This window comes from Pteropus medius, unplaced genomic scaffold, assembly GCF_902729225.1.
Source record: "Pteropus medius unplaced genomic scaffold, Ma_sr-lr_union100, whole genome shotgun sequence".
Classification (NCBI taxonomy): domain Eukaryota; kingdom Metazoa; phylum Chordata; class Mammalia; order Chiroptera; family Pteropodidae; genus Pteropus; species Pteropus medius.
Genome location: NW_024347793.1, coordinates 1,319,876 through 1,346,989, shown reverse-complemented (window position 1 = coordinate 1,346,989; position 27,114 = coordinate 1,319,876). Strand labels below are relative to the sequence as shown.

Below are 27,114 nucleotides of genomic sequence, written 5' to 3'. Positions count from 1 at the left end.
CATGCACTTCGAAGGTGTCAGGGCGCGTGGTTAGTGATATGAAGTGTTAGCCGTCCCCCGTCCCCCCCAGCAGCCCATTGAAATTAGGTCCTTGAGTTTGTACAAAAGTGATTAGAAGGAATTAACCAATCATTTCCAATATCTATGCCACAAAGTGGGACTAATTCTGGGAATTCATAAGCAATTGTTGGCTCCCCCACCCCCTTCAAATCACCCACCCTTGACCTATGGATGTTGCTGTTTCCCCTTAAGAACTGGCTCTCTGAAGGCAGGGCATCCTCGCCCACACGCTCGCAGCATGCACTCAGTAGCCTCACCTGGGTCAGGAACCCGGGATCTTCTGCCTGTAAAGCAGACATGCTAACCACTACACTATGGAGCCATCCTTATTGTTGCCTTTCAAAAGTAAAGAGTAGCTAAACTTAGGAAAAACTGTTTCATTATCCTCAAAACAAGAGGTCTCTTCCCTAGCTTATCTAAATAGGCAAAATTGTGGAAGACTTGTTAGGTGTGTTGAAAGATTAAAATTTTGAGTTAGGTTTTATGTGAGATTAAAATTGGATTTTCTAGTTTGTCTTGTCTCTCAAACCCCCTCCCGTTTCAGCTTTTAGTCAGCAGAGCCCAGGCCCTTGGGATTGAGGTGAAGCCTGTCTGCCCAGGGTTTGTCATTCCCAGTCTCATGTAAGATACTTTTTGGTGAGATTTTAGGGTGTGTGCCTCTCTCCTGTTTACATCCTGTGTAGGCACTGCAGGCTACTATTTAGAGGCCTAGATGTTGGGTGCAATTACCAGACATTTTTAGACAGTATTTCAAAAGCATATGTTGGGTTTAGATGTAGCAGTAAGTGCCACGGCTGAGTTTTTGAGTCCCAGCTTTGGAGCTGAACCAAATTCTCATGTGTCAAAAGTGGATAATAAACCTGCCAGCGTTGTGGGGAGTATTAAATAATGAGATGTAGAGAGCATAGTGCCTTACGTGTAGTAAAATTATATTTCTTGAGGGGTCATTAATAAATAATGGTGAACGAGACACAAGGTATAGGCACTGCAGTTTGAGTCTCTAATCAAAGATTGAGGTTCCTTATGTTTCATTTTCTCATTTTAAAAAGTTAAAAAAATACTTTTTAATAATTTGGAAAACATAAAAGGTATGCCTGTGAAAATGAAATGGTCATTAATCATATCACTCAGTATTTTAACCACTGTTGGCGGTGGCCTCAGTCAGATCCGTTTGTATGTATCTTCACACCTGCATGTAGACAAACATACACGTGCAAATTATTTTATTTTTTATGCACATGCATTTTAATAAAAGTAGATCTATGTGGTTTTGTTTCTTTTTTATTTTTTTTTTTAACTTTATGGGCATTTTACCATATCGTTAAATATTGATTACTAGCTTAATTTTTTTTTAAGTTGCAAGACATTGTATGGTATACTCCGGGGTTTTACAGCTTTGGCACTGTTGACATTTTGGAGTGAATAATTCTTTGTGGTTGGGCACTGTCCTGTGCATTGCGATGTGGCAGCAATCCTCGGTCACTCATTATCCACTCGATGCCAGTCGCACCCCCCGAGGTGTGGCCCCAAAAACATCTCCAGATGTTACCAGATTATACATCCCAATCTTCCCATTGACTCCTCATACTGGTGCCCCACATGTAAACAAAACATGCTGTAATTGGTTTCCCTCTCAGGTGTTCAGGCTGTGTATGTGTTCTAGATGGGATAAATACCTATTTTTGAATTCCCTATCAGACATTTGGTGCATGTCTTAATGGAAACGCCTGCAGTAAAGGGCCTGCACATTTTAAAGACTTTTGATATATGTGGTGCCCAGGGATTTTACTTTCTGAGTCTAGAAGTTTCCGTTCTCCTACCCGTCCTGCGTGCCTTGGGAACACTTTACATTAACTGTAAATAGTTCTTTTGCATTCGCAAGACACAAGATGACTATGGACTTTGTGGTAGCTTTTGCCTTGCAGAAAAAGGTTCCCGAGCTGAAGGATGATAAAAGGCAGGTGGCCTGCCTGAAGTGGATGGGATGTAGGGAAGACCAGCAAGTTAACGATCTGGGGTGTTATTTTTGAGTTGCAGTTCTTTGATTAATAGGTGGATATTACATTTTTGAAATTACGTTTGTTGAAAAATGCTATCCTTTGCTCACTCTTTTTTAGAACGTTTGTCATTTGGCGTGCTTTTGAAAACTTTTTGATGCTCTTTGATATTTTGTGCAAAATCAAAATGCTTTGATAGTGTTACGGAAATCCCAAATGATCACGTCACAATAGAGACAAAATTACACATGATAGAATGGGCACCTCTGGTTTCCTCGTAACATGTTCTCACTAAGTCTATTATTTTGCGTAAACTAATTATGAGGCCAGACCTGAGTGTTATCTGACTGAGTAATTATTCTCTAATTAGGACAGAAGATGGAGGATGAAGGCGCAGAAGACAATGGCCTGGAAGAGGATTCCAGAGATGGGCAGGTATGTGGCGTGACAGTGGAGACGGTGGCAAGAGCTCCGAGTCCTGGTCTGCCTGGTCGTTGACACCTCTCATTCCCATTCACAGGAGGACATGGATGCAAGTTTGGAGAGCTTGCAGAATATCGACATGATGGATGTTAGTGTGTTAGAGGAAGCGGAAGTTGAGAACAGCAACGCTCCAGACTTTGGGGAGGACGGCACAGACAGCATCCTCGATGCCCTTTGTGAGAGCAAAGAGTATGTGGCTGCGCAGCTGAGAGAGCTCCCGGCTCAGCTCCCGGAGCATGCTGTAGGTAACTCGGACTCGGGATGTGTGGTAGCCACAGGCTCCTGGGGCCCGGGCGATTTACATGAGTGAGAGAATGCTGGGTGGGGGCCGAAGGAAAAGCAAACAGCGAAATCGCCGTAAACACTTCCTTCCATACCTGATCATTGGTGTCCATTTAAACTCCACCAAGTCAGATGTTAACTAATGGATAACTTCTCTGTGGTACTGGAGAATATTTCAATAAGTGGGTGGGAGATGCTTTCTAAGCATAAGTTGTGAGTAAAAGGTTGGTACAGTTGAAAAAGTATTTTTCTTTTAAAAAGTAGGTTAAAAAATAGATAAAAAACAGCTTACAATTTCATCCAAGTAATTTTGATATTTTGGAAAATGTACTATATACATAGGGTTAGTCTTATTAAAAGATGTGAAATATGCTGAAGAGAAGTATTTGTCCCCCCTAGAAGGACCCCTCATGTGAAAGGGCCCCCGATTAGTGTCCGTGCAGACACAAGAGGACTTTAGTTCGTTACTGGGGTCAATTTCCCACCTTCTCACGCCCGGTGTCTTGGCATGGAGCTCTCAGCTGTGGCCATCCCAGGACCGATAGCCATTCTTATCTCACCAACGCGACATGCTCCGCCATTCTGGTTTGGTGGTTTTATTTAGTAAGACGTTACAGCTTTAACTGGAGAAAAGCGCCTTCATAGGACTGAACTTTAACCTTATGGGTAAAAGTCACAAACTCCAAACATCACCAAACCTCAACCTAGGGTAGCACTGAACAACTGATTCGTCCCTCCCCTCAGCACGATCCTGTTGTGTCATATTAATTATTTTCAGAGAGGTCTTGGTTTCCACCTCTTGGCTGATGGGAGCTTCCAGGTTATAAGGTTCAAACCTAGAAAAAGGAAAAAAAACGTGGGAAGGGATATTTTTGTGTTTTACTTTAAAAGGTGAAAGGCCTTCAAATTTAGTAATCTTTAAGGTAAGTTGGGTTTTGTTTTGTTTTGTTTTAAGTAAATAGTGTAAAAAGAGGAAACGATCAAGTGTTCGTTTTAAATAAAGCACTCTAAAAGAAAGTGCCTGGTTACTGTTATTTTAAAAGTTTTGCTACTGAGTGGAATCGGAGGATTTCGAAGTTTTGCATTTTGCTTTGGGAACTCTGTGGCTGGGTGGTGTATGTCCGCCACCAGTATGTGGAAGCTGCGTGGGAAATGAATTAGTTTCATTCGGGCGGTACTGACAGAATGCCTATCATGATGAGCCTCTGTCAGCAATGCCGGCGTCACCCAGTCCTGGAGCGGGCATGGGGGCAGGGAGGCAGGTGATAAACTGAATAATCCAACAGCGGACTTGCAGATGGCAGTAGGTATATGAAGGAAGTAGACGTGTAGGTTGCCTGCAGTGTGGTGAGACGCAGACCTTGGCATTCACAGCTCTGTCCCCACAAAGTGACCTTCCTTTCATCTTTCAGGTGGATGGGGAAGGCTTTGAGAGCACTTTGGATGCTTCATCGTTGGACTTCAGAGTACCTCCGGTAAGGGACCATCTGGTTGTGCAGGGCTGGGAATTTTGCGTGAGTGGTCAGCTTCCCGTAGCGGGAGAGGATGCGTGCGTGTACGTAGCGAGAACTATCTGCTGAGTGTTGATACTGAGCTGGGTGCTGGGACAAGAGGTTGAGCCCAACCGCTCAGTCTCGGGATTTGCAGCCTAGTGGGGGCAGGGCAGATGCCCAGCAGGGATGAGACTGGGAGGGAGAGAAGTTCAGTGTGGGACAAGTTTAGGCCGTCGGGCTGTGAACGCGCCTAGGCGGCTTCCTGGAGGAAGTTGTGTCCTGACTGGGGTCTGACATCGGACAGGACTTAGCCCGGTGAGGGAACACAGGCGACTTTGGGACAGAGGAAATGTGGTTCACTACGGGGATGGCGCACACGGGGTGGAGCCAGACTGGCCGGTGGGGTGGCGGAAGCTGGGTGGGCCTGCTTGCCAGAGCGCGGGCCAGGAAAGGGGCTCTGCTGATGATCTTACAGATGGGCATGGCAGGGAGAGCTTTTAAGCAGGGTAGAGAGATGCTTTTAATAGGTTTTAGCTTTAAACAACAGTTTATGTTGGGAGAAACACTTCTCCAGTCTGGTGTGATGTATAAAGTAGTAGCCATCTGTGTGATCTCTGCCTTGACTGTGGGAGTCTTTGCCAGCCTCAGGGTCCATTATTACTATATCAGCTCAACCCTGAGGCAGGGTGGCCCAATTCTGAGGGGAGAATGGAACAGACTAGTACTAGTACCAGTACCCTTCCGCTTTTTGGCAGAAACTGACAAACGCACTAGTCTTCCTTGAATGACCATAGAACGGGATACGGGGTTTTGAGTGGAGAAAGTTGAAACAAGCATTTCTTCATTCTTGATTGAAAGCTGTACTGCTCGGGCAAAGTATCCGCCCAGTGTTCTAAGTGCCTCGTTTTCCTTTTCTCTTTCTAAATAGGATATTGACGAACCGCTATTGGAGCCAGGTACTGATAAGAGAAACACAACAGTTATGGTTCGAAAGTTTTCTCCCTACTATTGTTTTCAAGCTGTCTATGTCTTTTAAGCTGGGTTACGGTCTCGTGTGTTATTTTAACGGTGGACGATCCAGATCATACAAGGATCAGAGATTGGAAACCCATTCGTATCACCAGATCTGTGGAACAGCCGTTCTGGTTTCTGGCGGTCACGTGCATGTGCTGAGATGTCGCGATTACGCTCATCTCTCTAACCACGTCGAGTGGTATTTATGTAATTTCTCCCCCTTGATCCTTCCATGTGTTTCTACACATGAAACAGATCTTGTGATATGTCGCTGCAGTCGTTTGAATGCAGTCAAGGCAGGTTAAAGTGGTTGTCAGGGCACTTATAACCCGAGAAGTGACTGGATTCCAGAAGAGGAAACAGAGTTTCTTCATGAAAATTTCCAACACGTTATTTCCCTTCTGGACTGCGTTTTTCTCCCACCATCGGAAGAGTTTCTGGTTGTCAAATTGGACTGTTCTGTTAAAAGAAATGCAAAGAAATTTGGAAATTGAGCTGTCATTGAATGGTGATTGCATTCGGTTCAGCACCTTGGACGTTGGAAAAATAAGTCCGAAGACCCAGACTTGAACAAAACACGAAGAAGACTGTCGAGAAGCGGCCAAGTGGTTGTAGGTGCTTAAATCTGTGGGGGCCTTTTCTCTTCCGGGTAGCGTAGCGGCTTGCTCTAGCAGGCGGTCGGAGCGCAGGTAGTGTAACCAGTGTAACGTGTGTACCCGCGGGTTTTCCAATCTCTGTGTAGCTAGCAGTTCTCTTCGTGTTAGTGGCAGCCGTGCCAGTTCCGCATTTGTGATTGCTGTATTTCCCTGGTAATTAAACCTTGTGCCATTCTATTCCTGTTAAATCCGTAGAAAATGAGAAAATACTCGACATTTTGGGGGAAACTTGTAAATCTGAGCCAGTAAAAGAAGAAGGTTCCGAGCTGGAGCAGCCATTTGCACAGGATACAAGTAGCGTGGGGCCAGACAGAAAGCTTGCGGAGGAAGAGGACCTTTTTGGCAGCGGCCATCCGGAGGAGGGTGATTTAGATTTGGCCAGCGAGTCAACGGCACAAGCTCAGTGGAGCAAGGCAGACACCCTGTTAGCGGTAGTGAAAAGGGAGCCCGTGGAGCAGACAGGCGGTGACGAGAGGACGGACTGTGAGCCTGTAGGGCTAGAGGAGCCAGTTGAGCAGAGTAGTAAAGCGTCAGAGCGCGCGGAAGCCTCTAGCGAGGAGGTCGCGGAAGCGCCCCGGGAAGCCTCGAGCCCAGACCCCAGAGATAGCAAAGAAGACGTGAAGAAGTTTGCTTTTGAAGCTTGTAATGAAGTCCCTCCGGCTCCTAAAGAGTCCTCAGCCAGTGAGGGCGCTGATCAGAAAATGAGGTTTGTTTTTTCTCAGTTTTAGACCAGACGCTATCTCCTTTTCATTGGTCGTTTAATGACACACATAAGCTGTTTTTTCTGCAATTGGCCAGCCAGACTGACGAAATTGTAGCTTACTTCTAAAGAATGTTTTATTTCTCTTTGTGTATTTTTAATGGGTGATTTGATTCCTTTTCTTTTTCTCAACCTACTATGGTTGTCTTCTTAAATCGTTAAGCGTTCTCTTCAGCTAAATCGAATTGACTTAAGAATCTGACATTGTATTTTGGGGGGGGTCAGATATCCAATATAAGCTTGCAAAGGTGTCTGTTAAAATTTTATTTCAGACTAATTTTCTGGTAGGTATTCAGTTTTAGCACATATGCTTTTAATTTAGTTCTCTCTCTTTCTTTTCCTGTGTGATTAACATTCACTTTTGTCTCTAGCTCTTTTAAGGAAGAAAAAGATATAAAGCCAATCATTAAAGATGAAAAAGGTATGATTTAACTTACGTGGTTGGGGGCCACCTATGGAGTCCTTAGTTTGGGATGGAGGGAGGGGCCTGTGGGAGCCACAGTCTGTCTGGATCCAGTAGTTGTTCCATTGTAGATTACTGGAACGAACCGTCTTGGTGGTGTCTTGAGAGACTATCTTTAAATGTCGGCAAGCTGACTTTTATGTCTCTCGAGGTTGTCATTTTTGGGCTAGTGAAAATCCTGTCATACTACATCCTATTATAGTCCTATTTTTCCCTTGCATAGCAATCTAACAGGAGTTCTAGAAACTTCTGTCTTGGTTGGGAACTGATTGTTGAAAGACATTTCAGTTTGTCACTGACTTGGACATGATTATTTCTCAAGTAAGAAAACTCACTTTCTGCCACTCAAAGTTTTCGTCTTCTGTCCTAGGTTGTGGCAGTAATTAAATTCTTGAATCAGAAGAGTCGAAATTGAACATAGTTATTAGGGTTTAAGAGAGGACCACCATCTTAGGCGTGGCTATGCTTCCTATGATGCCTGGAAGCCAAACATAATCCTCTCCCTCCTGCTCCAGGTCGGGCGGGCAGCAGTTCTGGCCGGAATCTGTGGGTTAGTGGACTGTCTTCCACAACTCGAGCGACAGATCTGAAGAACCTTTTCAGCAAGTATGGAAAGGTATGCTCTCCCTCACGTTTCACCACCCAGCTTTGATTTAGCGTTAAAAAAACGTGCCCAAGGGTTTAGAAGCTTTCTTGGTGCCGCCGTTAATTTTATCGGTGGTCGTTTCTGATTTTAAAAAAGGCAGGGGAGGAATCCTCTAGGGGGAAAAGCCACCTGGCTTTGGGTGATGTGCCTTGTTTTCTGGTGGACAATGGATAACAGGCAGAGCAGACGATCATGTAGAACAGCGCTCAGAAAACGTGGATAAGGAGTCCCAATCTAAATGTTCTTGTGGTTTTTTCTAACTTTTCGAAAACACTGCCGTCTTTTAGTGTATACAAAACTTAAAACTGGCATGCCGAGTTTTCGTTCTTAACAGTAAGCGAGGAGTTGACATGTAGCATTTTCTAAAATCTTAACAGCATCTTAAGTGTATAGTTGGAGAACTGGAACGCGATAGCGGTTTATAAATAAATCAACTCAGGCTGCTCACAGGCGCAGGAGGAAAACAATACAATTCGGAAGTCTTCCAAGGAACTTGAAGGATTTTTAAAAATGATCCTGTCATCTTGAAATTAGATGATGAAACAGCCTTACTATGTGAGTCGTAGGCACGCCCCGGTCCCCTGGGTGCCTGCGGGAATCAGCCCTCTCGGAGAGGTAGGTGAGGTGTAGAGAAGCTGCGGAGATTCCAGGCAGAGTTTCGGTGGCTGTCTCAACCTGGCTGCCCAGGTCATTCCTTGCTCAGGTCTGTGTCACCCAATTAGATAATTGGTGAATGCATTGGTGACTTAAGCAGATAGGACCTAGAAGCAGCATTCAGAAGGCCTTCTAAAACTATTAAGCTGTAATCTACTCATTGATTTTGTTGACTCCCTTCTGGACCCAGGCACTGATTATAAAGCCTGTGTAAACAGATAGGAAGTCACTGTCACCATAGATCTTGTAGGCTGGTGGAAAAATCATTTACGCAATAAACATACCACACATTCTGATAAGTATATTAAGGAAAATTACAGCATGCCATTCGTGTGTGGTAGGGAGGCCTAATTTGGATTTGGGAGGTAGGTTCGACAAAGCTTGCTGAGGTGGTGATATGTAAGGGGAAGGCCTGAGTTGGCCCTTGGCCTCAGGTCCGGATAAAGGAAGTCTCTGTGGTGGGACCAGGTGAACGTCAAAGGCTGCTGCGAAGAGCTAGAAGGCCATAGGGAAAGGGGGACAGGGACGTGTGAGGTTCTCGTGGTATCCGCTCTCATTTGGGCTTAACAGCCATTGGAAGTGATGCCTTGCAAGGATGATTAGTTTGGTGGAAAGGTCAAATGACCCCATAATTGGCTCAGCCCCCTGACCTTGAGGAGAGGCAAGAATGTTAAGCTTCATCTCTGCAGTCAGAGAGCTGACACTTGTGTCCGCCTCAGAAGAGGCTCCTGTCACCTTCGGCCCTGTAGGAGATGCTCTGGGTGGATGGGAGCTTTTCTCTGCAGACAGAGCAGCATTCCTCCAGCCCTGTAGGCAGAAACACAAATGTCCGGGTCTGCGGGGAACCCAAAGAGCATGGACCCCGCCTCTCATCTCTCAGTTGGGTCACAGGTCCAGAGAGAGGAGATGACTTGTTCAGGTTCACTCAGATGGTCAGAGCCAGAACACAGGGTTCCTGGGTCTTGGGCCCTCTGTACTCCCCTGGGTGCTGGCTCTACCCTCACTTCTTGGACCGTCTTACAGGAGGTTTGCATTTAATGCGAACATTCATGGGGCGGGGTTTCAGTCTGCCATCTCGCTGTTTTCTCTGTCCCGTTTCTTCTTGACTGCAGTGTTCCTGTTCATTTGCCGCGCTTTGCATTGGGTATTTTTTTTTTTTTTTTTTTACAATTTGTGGTTTATTAATCTATAACTATATATATAACTGGTATATCTAAATTCTAGTTCCTCGAGGTGTAAAGTTAGGTTGTTGATTCGAGATTTTTCTTGTTTGTTGACGTGGGCATTCATTGTGAACTTCCCTCTTAGAACGGCTTTGCCGCATCCCGTCGTTGACTTTCCATTTTCATTTGTCTCAAGATATTGTTTTCCCTTTCGATGTCGTCTTTGTTGTTTTGGTTGAACTATAACTTTTTTTTAGTGGTTGCTTGTAGGAATTAGGGCTTGTCTTAACTGACCTCGGTCCCTCCCAGTGACATCATACAGTGGTACGTGCCTCATGGTAGTGGCCCGCCGTTGCCCCTCAGCCTTTACCACGGCACCATCGTACATTGTACTTCTAGTCAGTGAACCACACAGTGTATTCTTGGTTTGTTTTTGTGGAAATTTTTTTTTTAAGAATTATCCTTAAAAGAGATTAATAAGAACAAAATGTGGGTTTGTTTTTTTTTTTTTTATCTCCCATGTGTTTACAGTTTGGGGTGCTCTTTGTTCCTTTTTGTTTGTATCCGAGTGCCCACTGGTTACCATCTCCCTCCGTGAACAGTTCTCGTAGGGCAGGGTTGCCGATGGGAAATCTGTAGATCCACAAAAGTGGTTCTTTTGCTTTCGTTTTGGAAGCCGTTTCCGCGGGCATGGAATTCCGGGTTCGTTGATCTTTGAGACGACAGAGCCGCCCCACTGCTTATGGCGCACGTCGCTCCCCACCGGTTTGGGCCACGGTCCTCAGCTTTGTTCTCGTGCACTCACGTGGCTTCTGTTCCTCCGGCCGCCTCTCATTTTCTCTTTATCGCTGGTTTGGAGCACTTTGCCGGTGACGTGTGTTGATTTCGTTTGCTGAGGTTTCTCCTGTGCCGCCTGCCTCTGAGGACACCACACATCCCACAAGTCACTGTTGCTCTGGTTTCTTCCGTGTCGGTCGTCTTTCTCGGTTTCGTTTTGAATAAATAGCTTCCCTTACTGTCGTCAGGCGTTCGGATCTTTTCTTCTGTAGTCTCAGCTGTCAGTCTCATCTAATACATTTTTCGTCTACAGAAGTTCGGTGCGGGTATTCTTAAACATCCATGTTTCCACCTGACGTGCGCAGCCATTCCTCTGCCTTCTTGAATAGGATAAACCGAAAACCGTTTGGTATCTTTGTCCACTAATTCTGTCATTGTGTCATTTCTGGGTGTTTCTATCAGTCAGTTGGTTTTCCTCATTAGAGTTGGATTTTTCTCCACTAGCCCAGTCGTTTCTGATTAGATGCCAGGCGTTGGGACTCTTGCCTTGATGAGAACTGGTTATCCTTGTGTCCCTACAAATGTCCTTGAGTTTTGGCTGGGGCACAGTCCAGTCACTCGCTCCCTCTGAGGGAGCTGTTAGGCTTTGCCATCGGGCCCAAGCAGCCTTAGCTTGAGGCCAGTGTCATCGCCTCCTAGGCAGCGCCCTTCCACGCACTCAGCCTGATGCCCGGGAATGACAGGCTTTGCAATCCTGGTCACTGAGTTCACTCTGGGGGAGGAATGGGCCATTTGCAGCACGGAGCGAGCCCGGGGATTGTTCCCTCATCTCCTGCAGCTGGTCCCCTCCCTGGCCTCGCTGATTTCCTCACGCGTGCGCTGCTCAGGGGACCCTCGGCAGCTTCCTGCCACCGTCTCTGCACAGCTCTGTTCTCTGTGGTAGCATGGTTGCCTGCTGCCTGGATCTCCTCAGACTCGGAGCTCTGCTCACCCCGGGTAGCGCCCCGGTTAGGCCCTCCTCCTGTGGTCTCCAACCTGTGTGTCTGTAAACCCTTGTTGCCCGCATTTCCTCCCGTTTTTTAGTTGTTTCAGCAGACAGGAGGGTAAATGCTTGGTACTCCAGTCTGGCCGGAAATGGGCATTCACTCTGCATCTGGGCCAGCGCTCACCTTGGTCCACGTAGACTGGGGTGCATTTCTGAGCACATAAAAGCTCTCAGCTATCCACAGATACAGTGCAGTTGGAGAAAATGATCCAAGTGAGGAGGGCTTTTGATTAATTAACAAATTGCAGTTAGTGAAGTTTAACTGTCTTTAGCTTTCCTGGTTTTTTGCTGTTACTACAAGGACTGATCTTGTATCAAAAGCAGTTGTATTTTGATAGGTCAGGATTAACTAGAACCACTTTAATAACTGAAGATCCGACAATTTCTGGAGAAGTGAAAACTAGTGGAAATAATTCTGATCAGTTATCTGCTAATAACTTTTGACGTGTCATGTGGTTATTTGAGAAAATAAGAGTGCCCTTTCCCACAAAGGTTGTCGGGGCCAAAGTGGTGACCAACGCCCGCAGTCCTGGTGCTCGCTGCTACGGCTTTGTCACCATGTCAACATCCGATGAGGCGACAAAGTGTATCAGCCATCTCCACAGAACTGAACTTCATGGGAGAATGATCTCCGTAGAGAAGGTGAGGCGGTCTTTGCCTGCTGTAGCTCCCAAGCACCACACGCGACAAGACCTGACCTGTGAGCTGTTTATCTGCATTATATTTTAGGCTAAGAATGAACCTGCTGGGAAGAAGCTGTCCGACAGAAAAGAGTGTGAAGTGAAGAAGGAAAAAGTGTCTAGTGTTGACAGGCATCATTCTGTGGAGATCAAAATTGAAAAGTAAAGTGATTTTTTTTAACCTTTCTTTTGGGACGATGGCTGGGAGGAGGGCAGGTGGCGGTCACAGGGTCACTCATGAAACAGGCATGTGGTCTTCTTTGCATAGACAGCCTTCCCAGCTTCTTATTTAAACCAGAGGTGGTTTTGCATCTTGCTGCCTTTTTAAAGTCAGCTTTCAATACAGTTATTAATTGAAGTAACCTATAACTCTGAAAAGTGGATTCAGATGGTCCTTAATTAGTATGCATGTCCAAACAACTTAGTACCCTATTTTTAAAAAAACACACACAAGATGAAAGAATAATACTTCTGTTTCATTCTTAACGTCTGGGCCCTCACACTTACAGGTCCACTCACACTGTAAAAACTGAACCCTTTGCTGAGAATCTGTCAGTCTCAGTAATTCCATTTTGCTGTTTTTTACATAAGAAAATTTAGCATTGTGTATACATGACCATGGACGTCAATACTCGTAAGTTGGACTTGATTTTTAAAGATGTAATTGACAGCCTTCATCGTGGCCATGTTGGAAATCGTAGGTGCGTGAGAAATGGATGTCAGATTAGCCTTTACCTACTTGGAAGTGAGACCTACACTTTTATTAGCAGTTTCTCTAAAGATAGACACATCTACGAAGGGTGCTGAAAAATCTGTGTTGGTAGAGAATGGAGAGCTATTGAGAGTTCTTGATTCTCTTGGTGTCTTGAGTTACATTTTACTCCGTGATTGTCTAATCACAAAAGTGAGGTGTGTTTACAGCATAAAGGAAGGGAGATAACCAGCTACCACGGGCCGGGGGTTCCTTTAACCCCTGGGCGAGTCCCGTGAGGTCTGTGCTCTGTATAGAAGAGGAAACGGGCTCAGAAAGGGGCTGTGCTGGCCCAAGGTCACACAGCCCGGCTTGCAAGTGTCGAGGCCAGGATTTACTCCTGAGCCGCTGTCCCCAGCGATGGGCACTTAACTGGGTGATGAGCTTAAGATGTTTAAAACCAAACTGCCTTCAAGTGGTTTGCCTAGGAGATTGAGCATTTTAAAATTTGTTTTTAAGCTTATTTTTCTTCAAGTAAAAATCTATCTTAACCTTTCATTCTAAGAATTTTTAGGCTCAGTGGTCAGCCTGAGCGACATAGGGAAGCTCTTCCACAGAGGTGGCTGCCTTGTCTTGGCTGTCCTGGACGAGTGGCGATTGCTCCGTGATTGCCGCTGGGAATGCACATGCCGAAGTCAGGCGTGACCCACTACCCCAGGGGACACTTTTTGGTTTATATCCCTTCAGCCTTTTTTTCCTATATACTTTGTTTTTTTTAGGAATTACTTTTTAACTTAGTTTTATCAACAGGTTCTTTGTGTGTGGGAGGTACCATGTGAGTCCAGAACAAGTAGGGGACGGGTCTCCTGTCCAGACACCCTTCAGGTCTCCTGCAGGGGGGAGGCGCATCCGAGATGATCCATGGCAGCCTTGTCTGTAGTCGTGGCGTCACTGGAAGCAGTCTCTAGTAGGTCAGAAGGAAAATGGGGAATGACCGTGAGATGTGCAGCAGTTGAAAGGAACCAGATCCGTGTGTGTGTCCACACAGACTAACCTTTAAAGCACGAGGCGAAAAGCACTATAGGGCAGCATGTCAAGTGCCATCCCATTATGTCAGTCTCTAGAAGTGCCATAAAACATCGCAGCGGGCAAGAAGTGCTGGTTAACCCAGAGCGGCCTGGCCTACCCGTCCCGGAGCCTGGCACATTGTGGGCATTTGATAAGCATAGAGTTTAGCTGCCTGAGACAGATTTGAATGGCAGTGATGATTTATTTCACTGCTTAGAATAAAACTGCCTTCGGTTGAATTGTTACTAACAGTTTCCATATTTGCTGACACATAACACACCATTTTAACTCCCCAAAGTATGCATTTAGCAGGCGCGAGTGCTGGTGGGTGGGTGGGCGGGTGGGCCACTGTTTCGTGCCGCAGGGACTTCCCATCCTCATACGGTACCTCCATTCTATTTTGTACTGTGCCTACTTGGGAAAAATGTTTTTCCCCACGAAACTTAATATTCCACACATTTCGTTTCACGACGAAACATTTACACAGTAGTTCTTCACAAGCATCCTTACATGGTTGGAGTGTTTTCTCACGTCCACTCGCGCGCCTGTCTTATATACGAGTGCAGCTGGCATTTTGGAAAAACATCCCCAGGAGCCTGCCGTTTCATCCTGCGTGTTTGGGATGTAGCAGATAACTCAGGTGGGAGTAGGGGCTGCGCCCGGAGAGGGAGTTATCATCCCCACGGTTTTCAAACAGTTCCCTCCATCCACTTCCCGCCAGGCTGGTTTGTTGTATATCTGAGCAAGCGAAGCGCTCCTGGTAGAGTCTCGGGAACTCAAGTTTGATAACCACATTTTTACGTAGAACCGTAATTAAGAAGGAGGAGAAGGTCGAGAAAAAGGAGGAAAAAAAGCCCGAAGACATTAAGAAGGAAGAAAAAGACGAGGATGAGCTGAAACCGGGAGCCACAAATCGGTCCAGAGTCACGAAATCAGGTGATGAGCGTCTAAGTGTTCAGGAACCGGGAAGAGCCAGTCAGGGTGGTGGCTGGTGGGTGTCATAGATCAAGTGGGCACGCGAGCTTTTGGTGGCTTTGCTGAGTTTGGCTGCTCGTGGGGGGCCGGTAAAGTAGCAGAGCCCCAGGCGATGAGATGGCATACCGGAGTTCCTGCTGGGCAGCGGCAGTCCGGAGGTGCTGTGGGTGGTGACTTAAGCTTACTGGCGCTCCAGTTCAGTGACTAGGGTTCCTGCTTGTCCTGAGTCTCCAGCAGAAGAGAGACACTTGCCAGAGGGGCGTATTCTAGTTCGTGAAACTAATTCAGTACAGTTCTGCAGGTGTGTTGTCAGGTTTTTCCCACGTGCATGTTAAAGCCAGGTCTAGTAAAAACTAGTGAAGCGAAAGACCCTCACGTAATCTGTCCCCTTCGAAGCAGTTGCCCTTGGAGCATGCCACTTCTGTTGTTGTCGTTTTATAAAAATTCCTCGTGCTCTGCGCCTTCAGAGTTGCACGAGACTCCACAAAATGTTTTGTGGCAAAAAATCCCGTCTCCTCCTGTGCTCCGAAAGAGAAAACTAGAAACAAAACCCAACCATCTAGAGCACTGGGATTTGGTGCAGTGCATTCGAAGTTAAATCTTGAGCGTTTGCAGTAATTTGCCGGCAGTCTCATGAGGAACGTGTCTTTAAAATGTCTGAGTATTGCAAATCTCCCTAAATCAGTAATCATTCCAGTGGTTTAGAGCCTGCTTAGCGTAGCGTGGAGCGGGGAGTCGGTTTGGAGCCTTTGCTGCTGTAGACGAAGGACGGGAAGCCCACTCGTGCTAAGGGGGCTCCCCCAGAGCTGGCAGTGTCTGATTTGGAGCACAAGGACCAAGTTTTACAGAGCTTTCCAGAATGTGTGGGAGGAATAAAAATCAAAATCGCTTCTCGGGGAGCCACTAGGATTGAATGTGAGGAGTAATGGGGCCCTGCAGGTGGGATGTGTTCGTGTACACGTCGCAGAAGGCACTTTGACTCAGATTTAAGTTTAAGATGTGAGCAGATCACATCCACTCCATTCTAGTGAGCAGAGACCTGTGAGGGTCTGCCAGCCATTTCATGCTTCCTTTATATCCTCATGAAGACGGGGTGAGTCACAGGGGGCTCCCGCAGTCAGCACCAGTCACTTGGCAGAGTGGCGAGAGCCCCCGTCCGGCCCATGCACCGCTTGCTGGAAGCGAGGGCGTCGGCATGTTTTCACAGATGGCTGTGTTTTTCCTGAAGGAAGCAGAGGAATGGAACGGACAGTCGTGATGGATAAGTCAAAAGGAGAGCCTGTCATTAGTGTGAAAACCACAAGCAGGTCAAAGGAGAGAGTGAGTATTGCTTCTGTATCTCAGGTCCCGCTGTTTTTGTTGGCTTAATGACTACTTTGATTTGCATTATGAAAACAACATTGTTTGCCCTTGACGTTTTTAAGAATTCTTCGAAGTCCTCAGGAGGCGCATTGTTAACTCTAGGTTATATGTACAGGCAAATCAGGTTCTAGAACTCATTTCAAAACAGTACTCATCGGCGCTGGCTCTCCGCAAGTGTCGGCCTTTCACTGATTCTCCGTCAGGTTGTACCGTCTTCTGCCGGGAGACCTGGTTCCGGACGGCGGCTCACCACCGGGCACGGTGGGCGGGCTGCTGCCCTCCGGCCGAGCGTTAGCAGGCCGTTCGTGTTCTTTGGTTGATTTTCTACTCTTCTGTTAACCAAAAAGAGACGTAGAGTCCACCCTAGGACTGTCTGCATGTCGTCAGACAAGGAGCTTGTGCGCCCAGCTGGACAGGCCGGTGGCTTCTCGTTTTGCTCCCTCTGCTCTGGAAAACAAAGCTCTGCTTCCCAGACGAAGGTCCCAATGAGAGCGCGGATGGAGACAGCGCTGCTTTTCCAGGGGCGCGAAGGGAACAGGGTCCACCCAAGAACTTCACTGTCGAGACTCTATTTTTAAGTTAACGTTTGGATTCTGTAGAGAATAGTTTCTGCTGGCATTTTTTTCTGTGGGCTACAGGAAAATCATAAAATAAGAGAAACTTAGAGAAGAAAACTAAGATGCTTTCACTAGCCAGATAGCAGTAATGCATGCAGGATTAGAATATTCAGATAGTACAGGAAGACACAACACAAGCAAAACAGAAGTCTCTCCACTTCGACACGGGCTCCTCACACGTGTTCTCAGCGCATTACACACGCAGCACACATGTGTGCTGAGAACACCACCACTGACCAGGCCCCCTGCAACACCCTCAGATACCTTTTGTATGTAATCTGTCTTGGAGAACTTAACATACTGAGGTGTATGGCTCTACTCCCTAACTTTTTTTTTTTTTAATCTAGTTTTGAAATACGTGTAGATTCACAGGAAGTAGTAAAACTGCAGAGGTCCCACGTGCCCGTCAACCCAGTTTCCCCCGGTGGTTTTATTCCCTATAACTAGCATGATGTCAGAGCCAGAAAGGTGACGTCCACGTTGGCGTACGGTGTGTTTGCAGAGCTAGGACATGTACTCACCAGTGTAGACGGACATATCCCTTTTTGAAAACTGCCATGGGGCGGCCATCCTGTGTGTGCCCCTTGGCAGACTTGCATTCATACCAGAAACGCCCATCAGAGGTGCTCGTGCATTATTCTTTGTGACAGATGTCATCAGGTCTCCTTCAGGAAGGTTGCCGAGGCTATTGACATTCATGGGATGCGTAGCATGTACCAGGCCGCTCGTAAGTGGCAAGGCCGTGAACCCAGGAGTCCAATTTGGGGACTCCACTGCCGTGCCGGCCACCACATGAGATTGAACCCTCACCTTGGAACTTAGGGTGTCTGTCCCTCCTCACCCCAGCCTATTGTGTGTGCAGATCACACTAAACTTTGCCCGTCTCACAGGCGATCAGTGTCCTGTGGTGTTTTGGGCTGTAGATCTGTCCTCTTCCTGAGGTTGTCCTATCTGTCTGTCCGTCCCTCTTCTCCCCCTCGTCCCCTTTTTTTCTTTCTTTCTTTTTTTTTTTTTTTTTTTTTTGAGTGACTGTGTTGGTCCCTAACGTTTGCCCGTCTCTTTATTGGGTCGCTTTCTCTTTCGTTGATTGTGCTCTTGCATGGACTGATTAAGGAATTAGGCTGAGCGGCTTTTTTCAAAATGTGGTCCCCCAGGCCGCTTCCCCGGAGAGTCAGGCTGTGGGTCTGCAGGGGGCCTCGTGTTTAGGGCCCTGAGACAGCTTCCTGGGAGAGTCTGATTCGTCACCAGTTTGGGTGTCCCAGCCTCTGAGAGCCTCAGAAATGGGAGTCGGCCATTGGTGTTTCCTGCCTTACCCAGAAATGGAGCAGCGTGAAAGTCCTGTTAATACTTTCCGCCTCGATGGGGCGCCGCTTTACAGCACAGCGCCTGCCACTTGCTCTGTCTACTTCAAGGCCGCTGGCCTGAGCCCCAAGCTGGCCGTTGAGAAGTGAAAGGTGCAGGCCATCATCCAGCTGTCCGAACAGCTGGCTTAATGGCTGCCTCTGGTGAACGGATGGGCATCAGGTGCTTGTGCCCCGTGGCTCTGAGAAGCCCAGTTCTCTAGGTTACGTGGTGTATGTGGCTCGGCTGCGCTAGTAAAACTCCCTGTAGGTCTTCCCGAGGTTTTCTCTCCCTTTTCTCTTTCCCGAATGCCCTTCATTCACAGCGTTTGAGGGCTAGACTCTACGATGCAGTGGAACTCGGGCATGTAGTAAAGTGGCCTGTGCCGTGGTCTCCGTGTAAATTGCACACGACAAGAATCCTAGTCTAGTTCAGATGTGTGTACTTAACTTTGTGCATTTGTTGTAATCATTTTTCTGACGTTAATAAACCAATTTTGATAAACAGAGCTCCAAGAGTCAGGATCGCAAATCGGAAAGCAAAGAGAAGAGAGACATCTTGTCATTTGACAAAATCAAAGAGCAGAGGGAGCGAGAGCGCCAGCGGCAGTGGGAGCGGGAAATCCGGGAGTCGGAGAGGCGGCGGTGAGTGGGGCCGAGCCAGGCTGGCGGCCGCTGGTCTCCTTGGGGCACGGTTGTCCTTTCTCCCCAGTCAAGTCTCCTATGTGGCCTGAACTCCCTGCACTCCGCCCCCATGAGTTTCCTCCAGGACCGAAAGGTGAGGGTTCGAGCCAGATCACAGTCCATCATGGGTTTATCTGCTGAGCATTTCCTCTGGCCAAAGTTGGACCCTGGCCCGTGGAGCAGCCTCATCCCGGGGTGGCTCTGATGGAGGGTCCCCAGCGTTGAGACCTCAGTCTTCCCTCCAGAAGCCTATGTAAATAAAATCAAGAACAGCAGCTAAGGAATGGGGTGGCTTTGTTAGAGGTATTATAGGAGTGGCTTCTTCACTCCTGGGGTGTCTGCGTTTGGTGGCCTTCTCACGCAGCAGTGGCCACACAGCGACGTTCTTTGCCCCTCTCGTCTTGTTGAGCTGGTTTATCAGAGTACTTTGGATTTCTGCCGTTTCACGCCCGGGTGTCTAGAGCCTCGTCATTTTCCCTCCAGCGTTGCTCTGTGAAACAGAAAGCTCTCTGTCACGGCGTTTGGGGAACTTCTTTGAGCTAAAGCAGATCACATAGAAACTTCCTGAAGGTCATGTGATTTCAGCCCCTGCTTATGTCAGTTTGGAGAATAAACGCACATTGAGAAGCATTTTGACCGCCTTCGGAGGTCTTGGGCTTCCAGCTGGCTGGCTGGTGCTTGGTTTGGAGCCTTTCCAGGCACCGGTGGAGTGTGTGGGGCGACAGTGACTGCTCCTCAGATGCAGAGGGGGGCGTCCCAGTCCCTGCTCAGCTCCTGGGGAACAGAGGCTGAGGACATGTAACCTTGGCTGTGGCTGCTGGTGCCAGGCCAGCATACGATGGTCAGTCTCTCAGCCTTCTTTTCTGTTCCCACACCTTGCCAGGTCTGTTCACGGTGACAAAAATACAGCCTTTTTCAAGGGAAGGTGTGAAAAAGAGACAGCTCCTTGTAGAGCATTAACCCACGGCAGAGCGCCCCTCTCCCTCGGGTAGCTCTTGTTGTCGCTTCCAGGCTTCGCTCTGGGTTTACGCCTTTTTTTACTTTCCCCCCTTAATGACATGGCTTCATTCTGGGGCCTTTAAGCCAAGTCCTCCTGGCCCGTGTCTCCTTGCTGTCGCCCACCGCCTCCCAGCCCACCCTCTGCTGTTTTGAGGAAGGGAAGGTTCGGAGGTTGGAGCTTCTGGAGGATCCAAGCAGCTCATCGGGGAGTGGCTTTGTTTAGCACCTGCCGCCTCCTAGCTGGGGCAGCAGCCGAGCCTGGGGCCCAAGCCGGCGAATCCAGAATGGCCAGCCGGAAGTGCTCAGGCCCCTTTGGGGGGCGATGCCCCAGTGACCAGGGGCCTCCATGGCAGGAAATCAAGGCAGCCTTGCCCTGTCCCCGCAGAGAGCGTGAGCAGCGGGAGCGGGAGCAGCGCCTGGAGGCCTGGAAGGAGAAGGCGCGACTGCAGCGGGAGCGCCTGGAGCTCGAGTGCCAGCGGCACCTCCTGGAGCGCGAGCGCATGGAGCGCGAGCGGCTCGAGCGCGAGCGCATGCGCGTGGAGCGCGAGCGCAGGAAGGAGCAGGAGCGCATCCACCGCGAGCGCGAGGAGCTGCGGCGCCAGCAGGAGCAGCTGCGCTATGAGCAGGAGCGGCGGCAGGGGCTCCGGAGGCCCCACGACGACGGGAGGTGAGGGCCTGGCCTCCCGTTCCAGTAGCCGCTTCCGCCCCTGGGCCCCCGAGTGCAGAGCCGGGGCTATTTAACACAGAATCTGGACCCCTGCCCAGAACCCACAGGCACCAGCACCTCCAGCGTATGGAGTTCAACGTCAAGGTCTTGTAGCTTTGCAACTCTTTTCCCCAACTGAGCTTCGGAGAACCTTGATGGTTACCACTTGCTGAAAGATCTGTGAAGCTTTCAGTTAGGCCGTCCTTAGTTCCCACTGTGGTTCCTGGTGGAGCATAGTCTCTCTCTCTCTCTCTCACACACACACACACACACACACACACACACACACCCCCACCCCCATCCCGAGTGCTTGTCATAGGAGACAACAAAGCATGCGTTAGGCCCGCATTGGCCATGGCTGCTGCTCCGTCTCGTGTGTCCTTGTAGAGGGAGAGGCACAGAGTCGGCACCGTGGAAAAGGACGTTGCCATCCGTGGAAAAGTAGGTTTATTGGTCTCCAGCTCCTCTGAGCTGCTTAATTGACGGCCGCCCATCACCCTGCCACCCATGAGCCTAGTTTTCTGGTAAAAATCAGGAAGAAGATAATTGGATGCTGTCCTGAGCTGTATGTAGTTCACTCTCACCTGATCTAATTTCCTTTGCATTTTGCAAAAAACTCAGAGGGAGATTCAGGTTACCAAGAAGACGGGAGGGTGAAAACGTGGTACCTTGGAAAGCCAGCACTGAAGAATCAAATATTTCATTTCACTCGCATTTGAGCTCAGGCAGGGATCAAGGTATTAACAGCCTCGTGACACAATTAGCTCACAGCAGTTCGTTTTTCAGAATTGTCAAATGAGAATACCCGTATGCCTCTTGGCGGTTTGGGGGATATTAATTTATCAAATCAAAGCAGTAATGATTGAATGTTTAGAGATTAGCCCTGCAGGACATTTTAAATGATACTGGGTCTGGAGAGAGTGCTCCTCTCCACCTCCACTGCCTTCCTTTTCCCCTTTATTCTCTTCCGTGTATGAAATTTGCATCCTTTTTACAACAGGCGAGATGATGTGTATTGGCCGGAAGGCAAACGTGTGGCCATGGAGGACCGGTACCGCCCGGACTTCCCTCGGTACGATCACCGCTTCCACGACTTTGACCATCGTGACCGGAGCCAGTACCAGGACCATGTGGTTGACAGGTCAGCGCCCCACCCCTTGTCTGCAGCAGGGGCGGGCCTCTGTTCTCTCAGTGTCTTTCTGACTTGCGAAGGTCCACGTGGGTGACTGACCGGACTGTGGGATTTGGAAACACGAGTGTTGGAATCTGGGGTCACTTAGAGCATCCGCGACTTCTCTGGCAGGAAGGCCCCTCAGCCCATTTCACGTGCTGTCCTTTGCACAGATAGGACAGATGGGGCCCTGGGCAGGACCTCTGCCTTGGTACATCCCCACCCCCCCAGACACTCAGATCTTTTGGGAGTGGCCCAGGCTCTGAGTTTCATGGTTCCCTGGGGATTTATCTCTGTCCTTCCCACCAGCACGAGCCTCCCTGGAATCATGGGGCTTTGTTAATACAGATGAAGAAGCAGTTTCTAGAGGGGCTGTGACCCGCCAGAGCCAGCACAGGCGGAGTGGGGGGGCTGGAGCCCACATCTGTGCGGTCCACTGACCACCGTAGGTCGCTGTGCCGACAAACTGCAGACAACTGACCAGAGAACAGGGACAGTGCTTAACGGGGTCGCCTTTGTGTTTCGAAGCTCTAGGCAGGGTTTTTAGCCGGTGCCTTTTTTCTCTTTCCCCCTCCCCCCCGCCTCCCCCCTTTGCTTTCCTTTTATTTCTTTTCCTTCCCTTTTCCTCTTTCCTCTCCTCCCCAATGCCTCGTTTAATGAGGACTACATCTGCTTGATTAGAGAGACAGCCCTTGCTTTTCCAGTTGCAGAATCCTCTCTTGGGGGAAATCTCAGTAGGCTCCCCTGGGCCACGTATCCTAGAGCCATCTCACCGGCCATTAGTTCTTCCCGGAGGGAAGAGAGGGGCGGGGAGGCTGCTGAGAAGCCACTCGTGCAGTTCATTGTGGCTGGAGCTGGTTTGAGATTTGGTGTGAATCTCGTGATGGGCCAGACCAGAGGTTAGGGACCCTCTGAGGCTTCCCCATTACCCTGACTAGTGTCACCAGGCCACAGGTAAATAAGGCCTTAGCTTCCCGGGGTGGGCCTCTGCTTCTCAGACTCCTTTCTCTGAGGGATTTCAGTAAACTCCTTATTCTCACCTTTCTAAGATCTGATGTGATTCCTACCCCCAGAGCCAGATGTGAGCCAGCTTTTGTAAAAATTCAGGCCCGTAAATTTGTAGAAAATCAGCCCCGTTCATATGTGGGGACGTAAAACAAGTACCCCCATCGTGGAGCCCTTGTGTGGGGCCCGCAGAAATGTGTAGTGCTGTCAGCTGCTGTCACAGTGAGATTTTCCTTTTTCACAGAAGGGAAGGTTCGAGGTCAGTGATGGGAGAGCGAGATGGGCAGGTGAGTAGCGTCCAGACTCTGGCCCCGGGGCGCCTGCTCCTTGTTGGGGTGGGTGGGGGGCTCAGGCGCGCAGGATTGCTTGTTTCCTGATGAGCGAGTTCCTGTGTGCACATACGTAGGCTCGCTTTTTGCTTCATTTTATCCAGCAGAAACTGCAATGTCTCGTGGCCTGCTTGCTTAGAGTGCCTCTGAGTCTTGGGACTGTGGGACTAAGTGGCCTGTTAGGGGGTCGCTTAGTCCATGTTTTGGTGGGGGCGGGGAGCGGCGGAGCTTCTACTTGCGGTGCTGGGGTGCGTTCTGGTATCTTGGTGTGCATAGGCGGACAGGCCTCTGGTGATCTGCTGATACTCCATGAGGGGCGCTTCGGGTGTCGGCTCAGAAAAGGGGAGCCTGCTGTGAGAAGGGTGGGGGATGGGCTTCAAAGTTGTGGTTTTTGAAAGACTTTTTTTTATAATAGGTATGTTCTGAGAGGACATTAGATCCGCTCTGTCGCTGCCCAGCTGTGCTGGCTTCCTGAGCACAGAGCCGGTTGGCCAGGGGCACTGAGTCATTCTTGTCTTTGGCACTCACCTCCGGCATTGTGAGGGGCCGAGCCACCTCCACAGATGGATGGCAGAGTCTGGAGGTGTGGGAGGGGTGCTCTTGTCATCAGCCAGGAGGAGAGACTCCCAGTGACTCTTAGCGGGCCCTTCAGAGGAGCCATCATGAGTCGCAGAGCCCAGGCTCTCCACGCTGCGGGGCAGGAGAGGCCTGCGCTTGTGCTTTGTGTGACGCCCACGGCAGAGTGCTCAGTTCTCAAGCAGGGCGGGGTGGGGGTCTGGAAGCATGCGGCTCTTCCAGGAAGAGCATTGTCAGGGTCTCCAGCAGAGCACCCAGCACAGTGAGGCTCAGAGCGGGCCTGGGCAGAGCCACCCCCAACCCATATCAGTGCGCACAGATTGACAGCCTTTTGGAAGGTGAGCCTGCTGCAAGCCTATCCCGGAGGGACGTGGCTAGGATCGTCCTGTCTTTCCTGTGCCTTCCAGCACTACTCAGACGACCGCCACGGCCATGGAGGACCAGAGCGCCACAGCCGGGACTCCCGAGATGGCTGGGACAAGAGGATGAGTGAGAGCCGGGGGCCGCCGCCTCCACCCAGGTTAGTGGGCGGGCCACGACGGGGGGCGGGCATCCTCCCCCGGCCACTCTGAAAGTGAGCGGGTCACGCGTGCCTTGCCAGCTCACTCTCCGGGGCCCCTGCCCACTGAAGGAGCTGGCTTCAAAGCCTTTCTTAACCTTGCCCTTGTGGACAGCAGAGGAGCCTCACCCCCCACACCCAGCCATAGTTGTCTTTAGGCACTTTGTAGGCCAGGTCACAGACCCCACAAGGTTCTCCTGGGGCTTTCAGGGGCAGTGCCAATCTGACAGCTTAATGGAAAGGGTGCTTTCCCAGCGACCCACTTAGCACTTGATCCTTTAACATTTAAACCGTTTTCATTAAGTACCTGTGGGGAACTTAAATGGGACGACTCATCCTCCAGTGGGAGACAGCCCTGAAAAGTGTCACTGCACGATTGGGCAGCTGTCACCCACCGGCAGGCATTCCATGCGTTCAGTTGGGGAAACATCGGTTTCCGCCTTCAGCCACTGCCCGTGGAAACCCGCTGGTGGGGTGTGATCGCCAGGCCCCTGCCTCGGCGTAGAGGCGCTTTGGGACCGTCCCCACCTGCTGCTTGTTTCCGCGCAGGGGGGGACGCGACTGGACCGAGCACAGCCAGAGGCTGGAAGAGCACCAGGAGCGCGCCTGGCCGGGCACGGTGGACGCGGGCACAGCGGGCCGGGAACACGCGAGGTGGCAAGGTATAGCTGACTCCTGCCGGGATGGGGACGCTTCTGGGGCGGGGCGGCCACAGCCCCAGAACTCTCCAGAGGCCAGCCTCCTCCCAGGGTTCCCAGAGGCTTCCAAGGAAGGAGTGTTTGCAGATTTTCCTCTCTTCCAGGTGGCGAGCGGGTCCTGTCTGGGCCCTCGGGGCCGGGGCACTTGGCCAGCCGGGGTGGAATGTCGGGGTAAGAAGTTTTATTCCCGGCTAAAATCGATTTGTTCCTGCTCCTCACTTCCTCTCCCTTTTTTGCATGTTTGATCAACTTGCTGGGTTGAATGTTTTGAACACAGACCCCAAACGCAGCTCTTGGCAACTTGTGCAAGTAATGCTCTCCAGTGACCCGGAAGGCAGTCTGGAAAAGCCACTCAGGCTCTAAAGGCTGCAGAGCCATGCGCCGCGCCACGTTACGTGAAAGCATGATGCACTTCAAGGGACAAACGTGTGCCTTTGTTCCTAGGCGAGGCGGCTTTGCACAAGGTGGGCATTCCCAGGGCCACGTGGTGCCCAGTGGAGGACTGGAAGGTGGAGGACTGGCCAGCCAGGACCGGGGCAGCAGAGTCCTGCACCCCCACCCCCACCCGTACCCCCACTTCACCCGCCGCTACTAAACCCCACTTCTTCCTTGTTCAGGTAGGCTGACGCACTGTTGAACCTCTTAGCCAATTACCTTGAACTTGTGGAATCTTTTAAGAAATGAAAACAAATCCTGCCGTCATGTTGTAGCTCGGTACAATGTGAACTCACTTTTTTTTTTTAAGTAAGTGTGTTCTTGTTCTGCCATTTTTAAGACAAGGTTTCTGTTAACGAGGCATTCCATTTTCATTAATAAAAGTTTACGGTTCGCACTTGGCCGTGTGTGTCGTGATTGCAGAGCAGAGGCCAGTACCATCGTGCCGCGCCGCCCCTGTGCCTTTGCGTGGCCGTTGCTGGCTCATCACCCTGGGTTCTCCCAGCCACAGAGAAAGTGAGGTGTCCTCTTCCCCGTCTGAGAGAGGAGGGGACGGGCGCAGGGGTTATATTGCCCGCCCGAGTTCGTAGACGGTAGAGCTGGGTGGGAATCTGAATTCTCGTCGTGGGGACGGAGCGATGCGTGCGTCGTGGAGGGAGCGCCTGGCTGGTCATTTCACCCCTGGGGGCAGCACCCAGTGACGGTATGTGGATTGGGGATCTGGCTGTGGCCGGGTATGTGTGGTGGGCCCTGCCCTTGACCCCTGGGCGGGGCTGGGGCGCCCCGGAGCACAACGGCCCTTCTGCAGAGGCATGGCATGGTCCCAGTGTGCCCGATCAGCCGTTTTTCCACAAGTGCAAATCCACATGTGATGTGTCCTTGTGTGCGGTGGAAGTGATCCCACTTTTCTTCATTAAAGTCTGCCAGGCAAGGCACGGGCTGGTGGGAGCCCCGCTCTGGCGTGACACACAGCGAGGTGCTGGTCTGCCCGTGGGAGGAGAGTTGCTGTCCAGGGAAAGCTGCTGCCCTCGGAGCGGGTGACTACACGTGTGTTGGGACATCACAGGGCCAGCTCTCCACCTCAAGTGCGGCAGGCCTGGCCACCGGGCTGGGCCGGGGGCCTCTGGGGGGCCTGGGGACGGGTGAGAGGGAGGGCTCACTTCCCACCAGCCCCGGCCCTGGTCCGGAGTGGTAAGAGTTAATCTGTCGTGCTGCCTGCTGGGGACCTCAATTCCCTCCTCTCTGTAACTAGGACAGCCACCCCACAGGCCGGAACAATTGCCAGTTCTCCGGGAGTACCCTGTGTTCCCGCTGGGCTGTTTAGTTTTAAAAGAGCAATCTGAAATCCTCCCCAGCCTGCCGGAAGCCGGCACATTAAAGGCAGGTCAGCGCTGGCCCTCCGTGTCCTGTCTGTCTGAATTGCTGCAAATAAACACTTTGTAAGCTTCCCCCACCACAGGGGCTTGTAGAGTCATTTTCTAGTGACAGGTCGACAGGACCCTGTCCCCATGTTTGTACATGGGGGATGGTGTGGCATGTTGTCTCTTGCACCAAGGCCCGTCTCCTCTCTGAGCTATGGAGTCTAGAAATTGGGGTCCAGGCTTCTCGTAGTGGGCAAGAAAAGCCAGACTCGGCCTGGGGTGTAGGTGAGACTAGTTTTCAGATGTCACATAGCTGCAGTGGAGCAGCTACTCTGGCAGGCAGGAGTGGCATCCTGGGGTACAAT

The 27,114-nt window shown here is 50.0% G+C and overlaps 1 protein-coding gene across 2 annotated transcripts in view; it reads left to right on the top strand.

The window, feature by feature from the left end:
* SAFB2 (scaffold attachment factor B2) overlaps nucleotides 1–25,789 on the top strand; it is a 28,778-nt gene extending 2,989 nt beyond the window's left edge. Inside the window, exons 3-21 of one of the 2 annotated variants that reach the window (XM_039878441.1) lie at nucleotides 2,428–2,492; nucleotides 2,578–2,781; nucleotides 4,235–4,297; nucleotides 5,244–5,271; nucleotides 6,181–6,691; nucleotides 7,117–7,166; nucleotides 7,724–7,824; nucleotides 11,986–12,135; nucleotides 12,223–12,335; nucleotides 14,738–14,868; nucleotides 16,115–16,227; nucleotides 18,735–18,871; nucleotides 20,295–20,576; nucleotides 21,616–21,756; nucleotides 23,036–23,078; nucleotides 24,104–24,216; nucleotides 24,805–24,917; nucleotides 25,058–25,124; nucleotides 25,398–25,789. In XM_039878441.1, the coding sequence (XP_039734375.1) occupies nucleotides 2,428–2,492; nucleotides 2,578–2,781; nucleotides 4,235–4,297; nucleotides 5,244–5,271; nucleotides 6,181–6,691; nucleotides 7,117–7,166; nucleotides 7,724–7,824; nucleotides 11,986–12,135; nucleotides 12,223–12,335; nucleotides 14,738–14,868; nucleotides 16,115–16,227; nucleotides 18,735–18,871; nucleotides 20,295–20,576; nucleotides 21,616–21,756; nucleotides 23,036–23,078; nucleotides 24,104–24,216; nucleotides 24,805–24,917; nucleotides 25,058–25,124; nucleotides 25,398–25,548 (2,576 nt within the window). In that variant the 3' untranslated portion in view covers nucleotides 25,549–25,789. The remainder of the gene's footprint in view (nucleotides 1–2,427; nucleotides 2,493–2,577; nucleotides 2,782–4,234; nucleotides 4,298–5,243; nucleotides 5,272–6,180; nucleotides 6,692–7,116; nucleotides 7,167–7,723; nucleotides 7,825–11,985; nucleotides 12,136–12,222; nucleotides 12,336–14,737; nucleotides 14,869–16,114; nucleotides 16,228–18,734; nucleotides 18,872–20,294; nucleotides 20,577–21,615; nucleotides 21,757–23,035; nucleotides 23,079–24,103; nucleotides 24,217–24,804; nucleotides 24,918–25,057; nucleotides 25,125–25,397) is intronic. The other variant, XM_039878442.1, reaches the window with a different exon arrangement.
* Nucleotides 25,790–27,114: the final 1,325 nt, after the last annotated feature.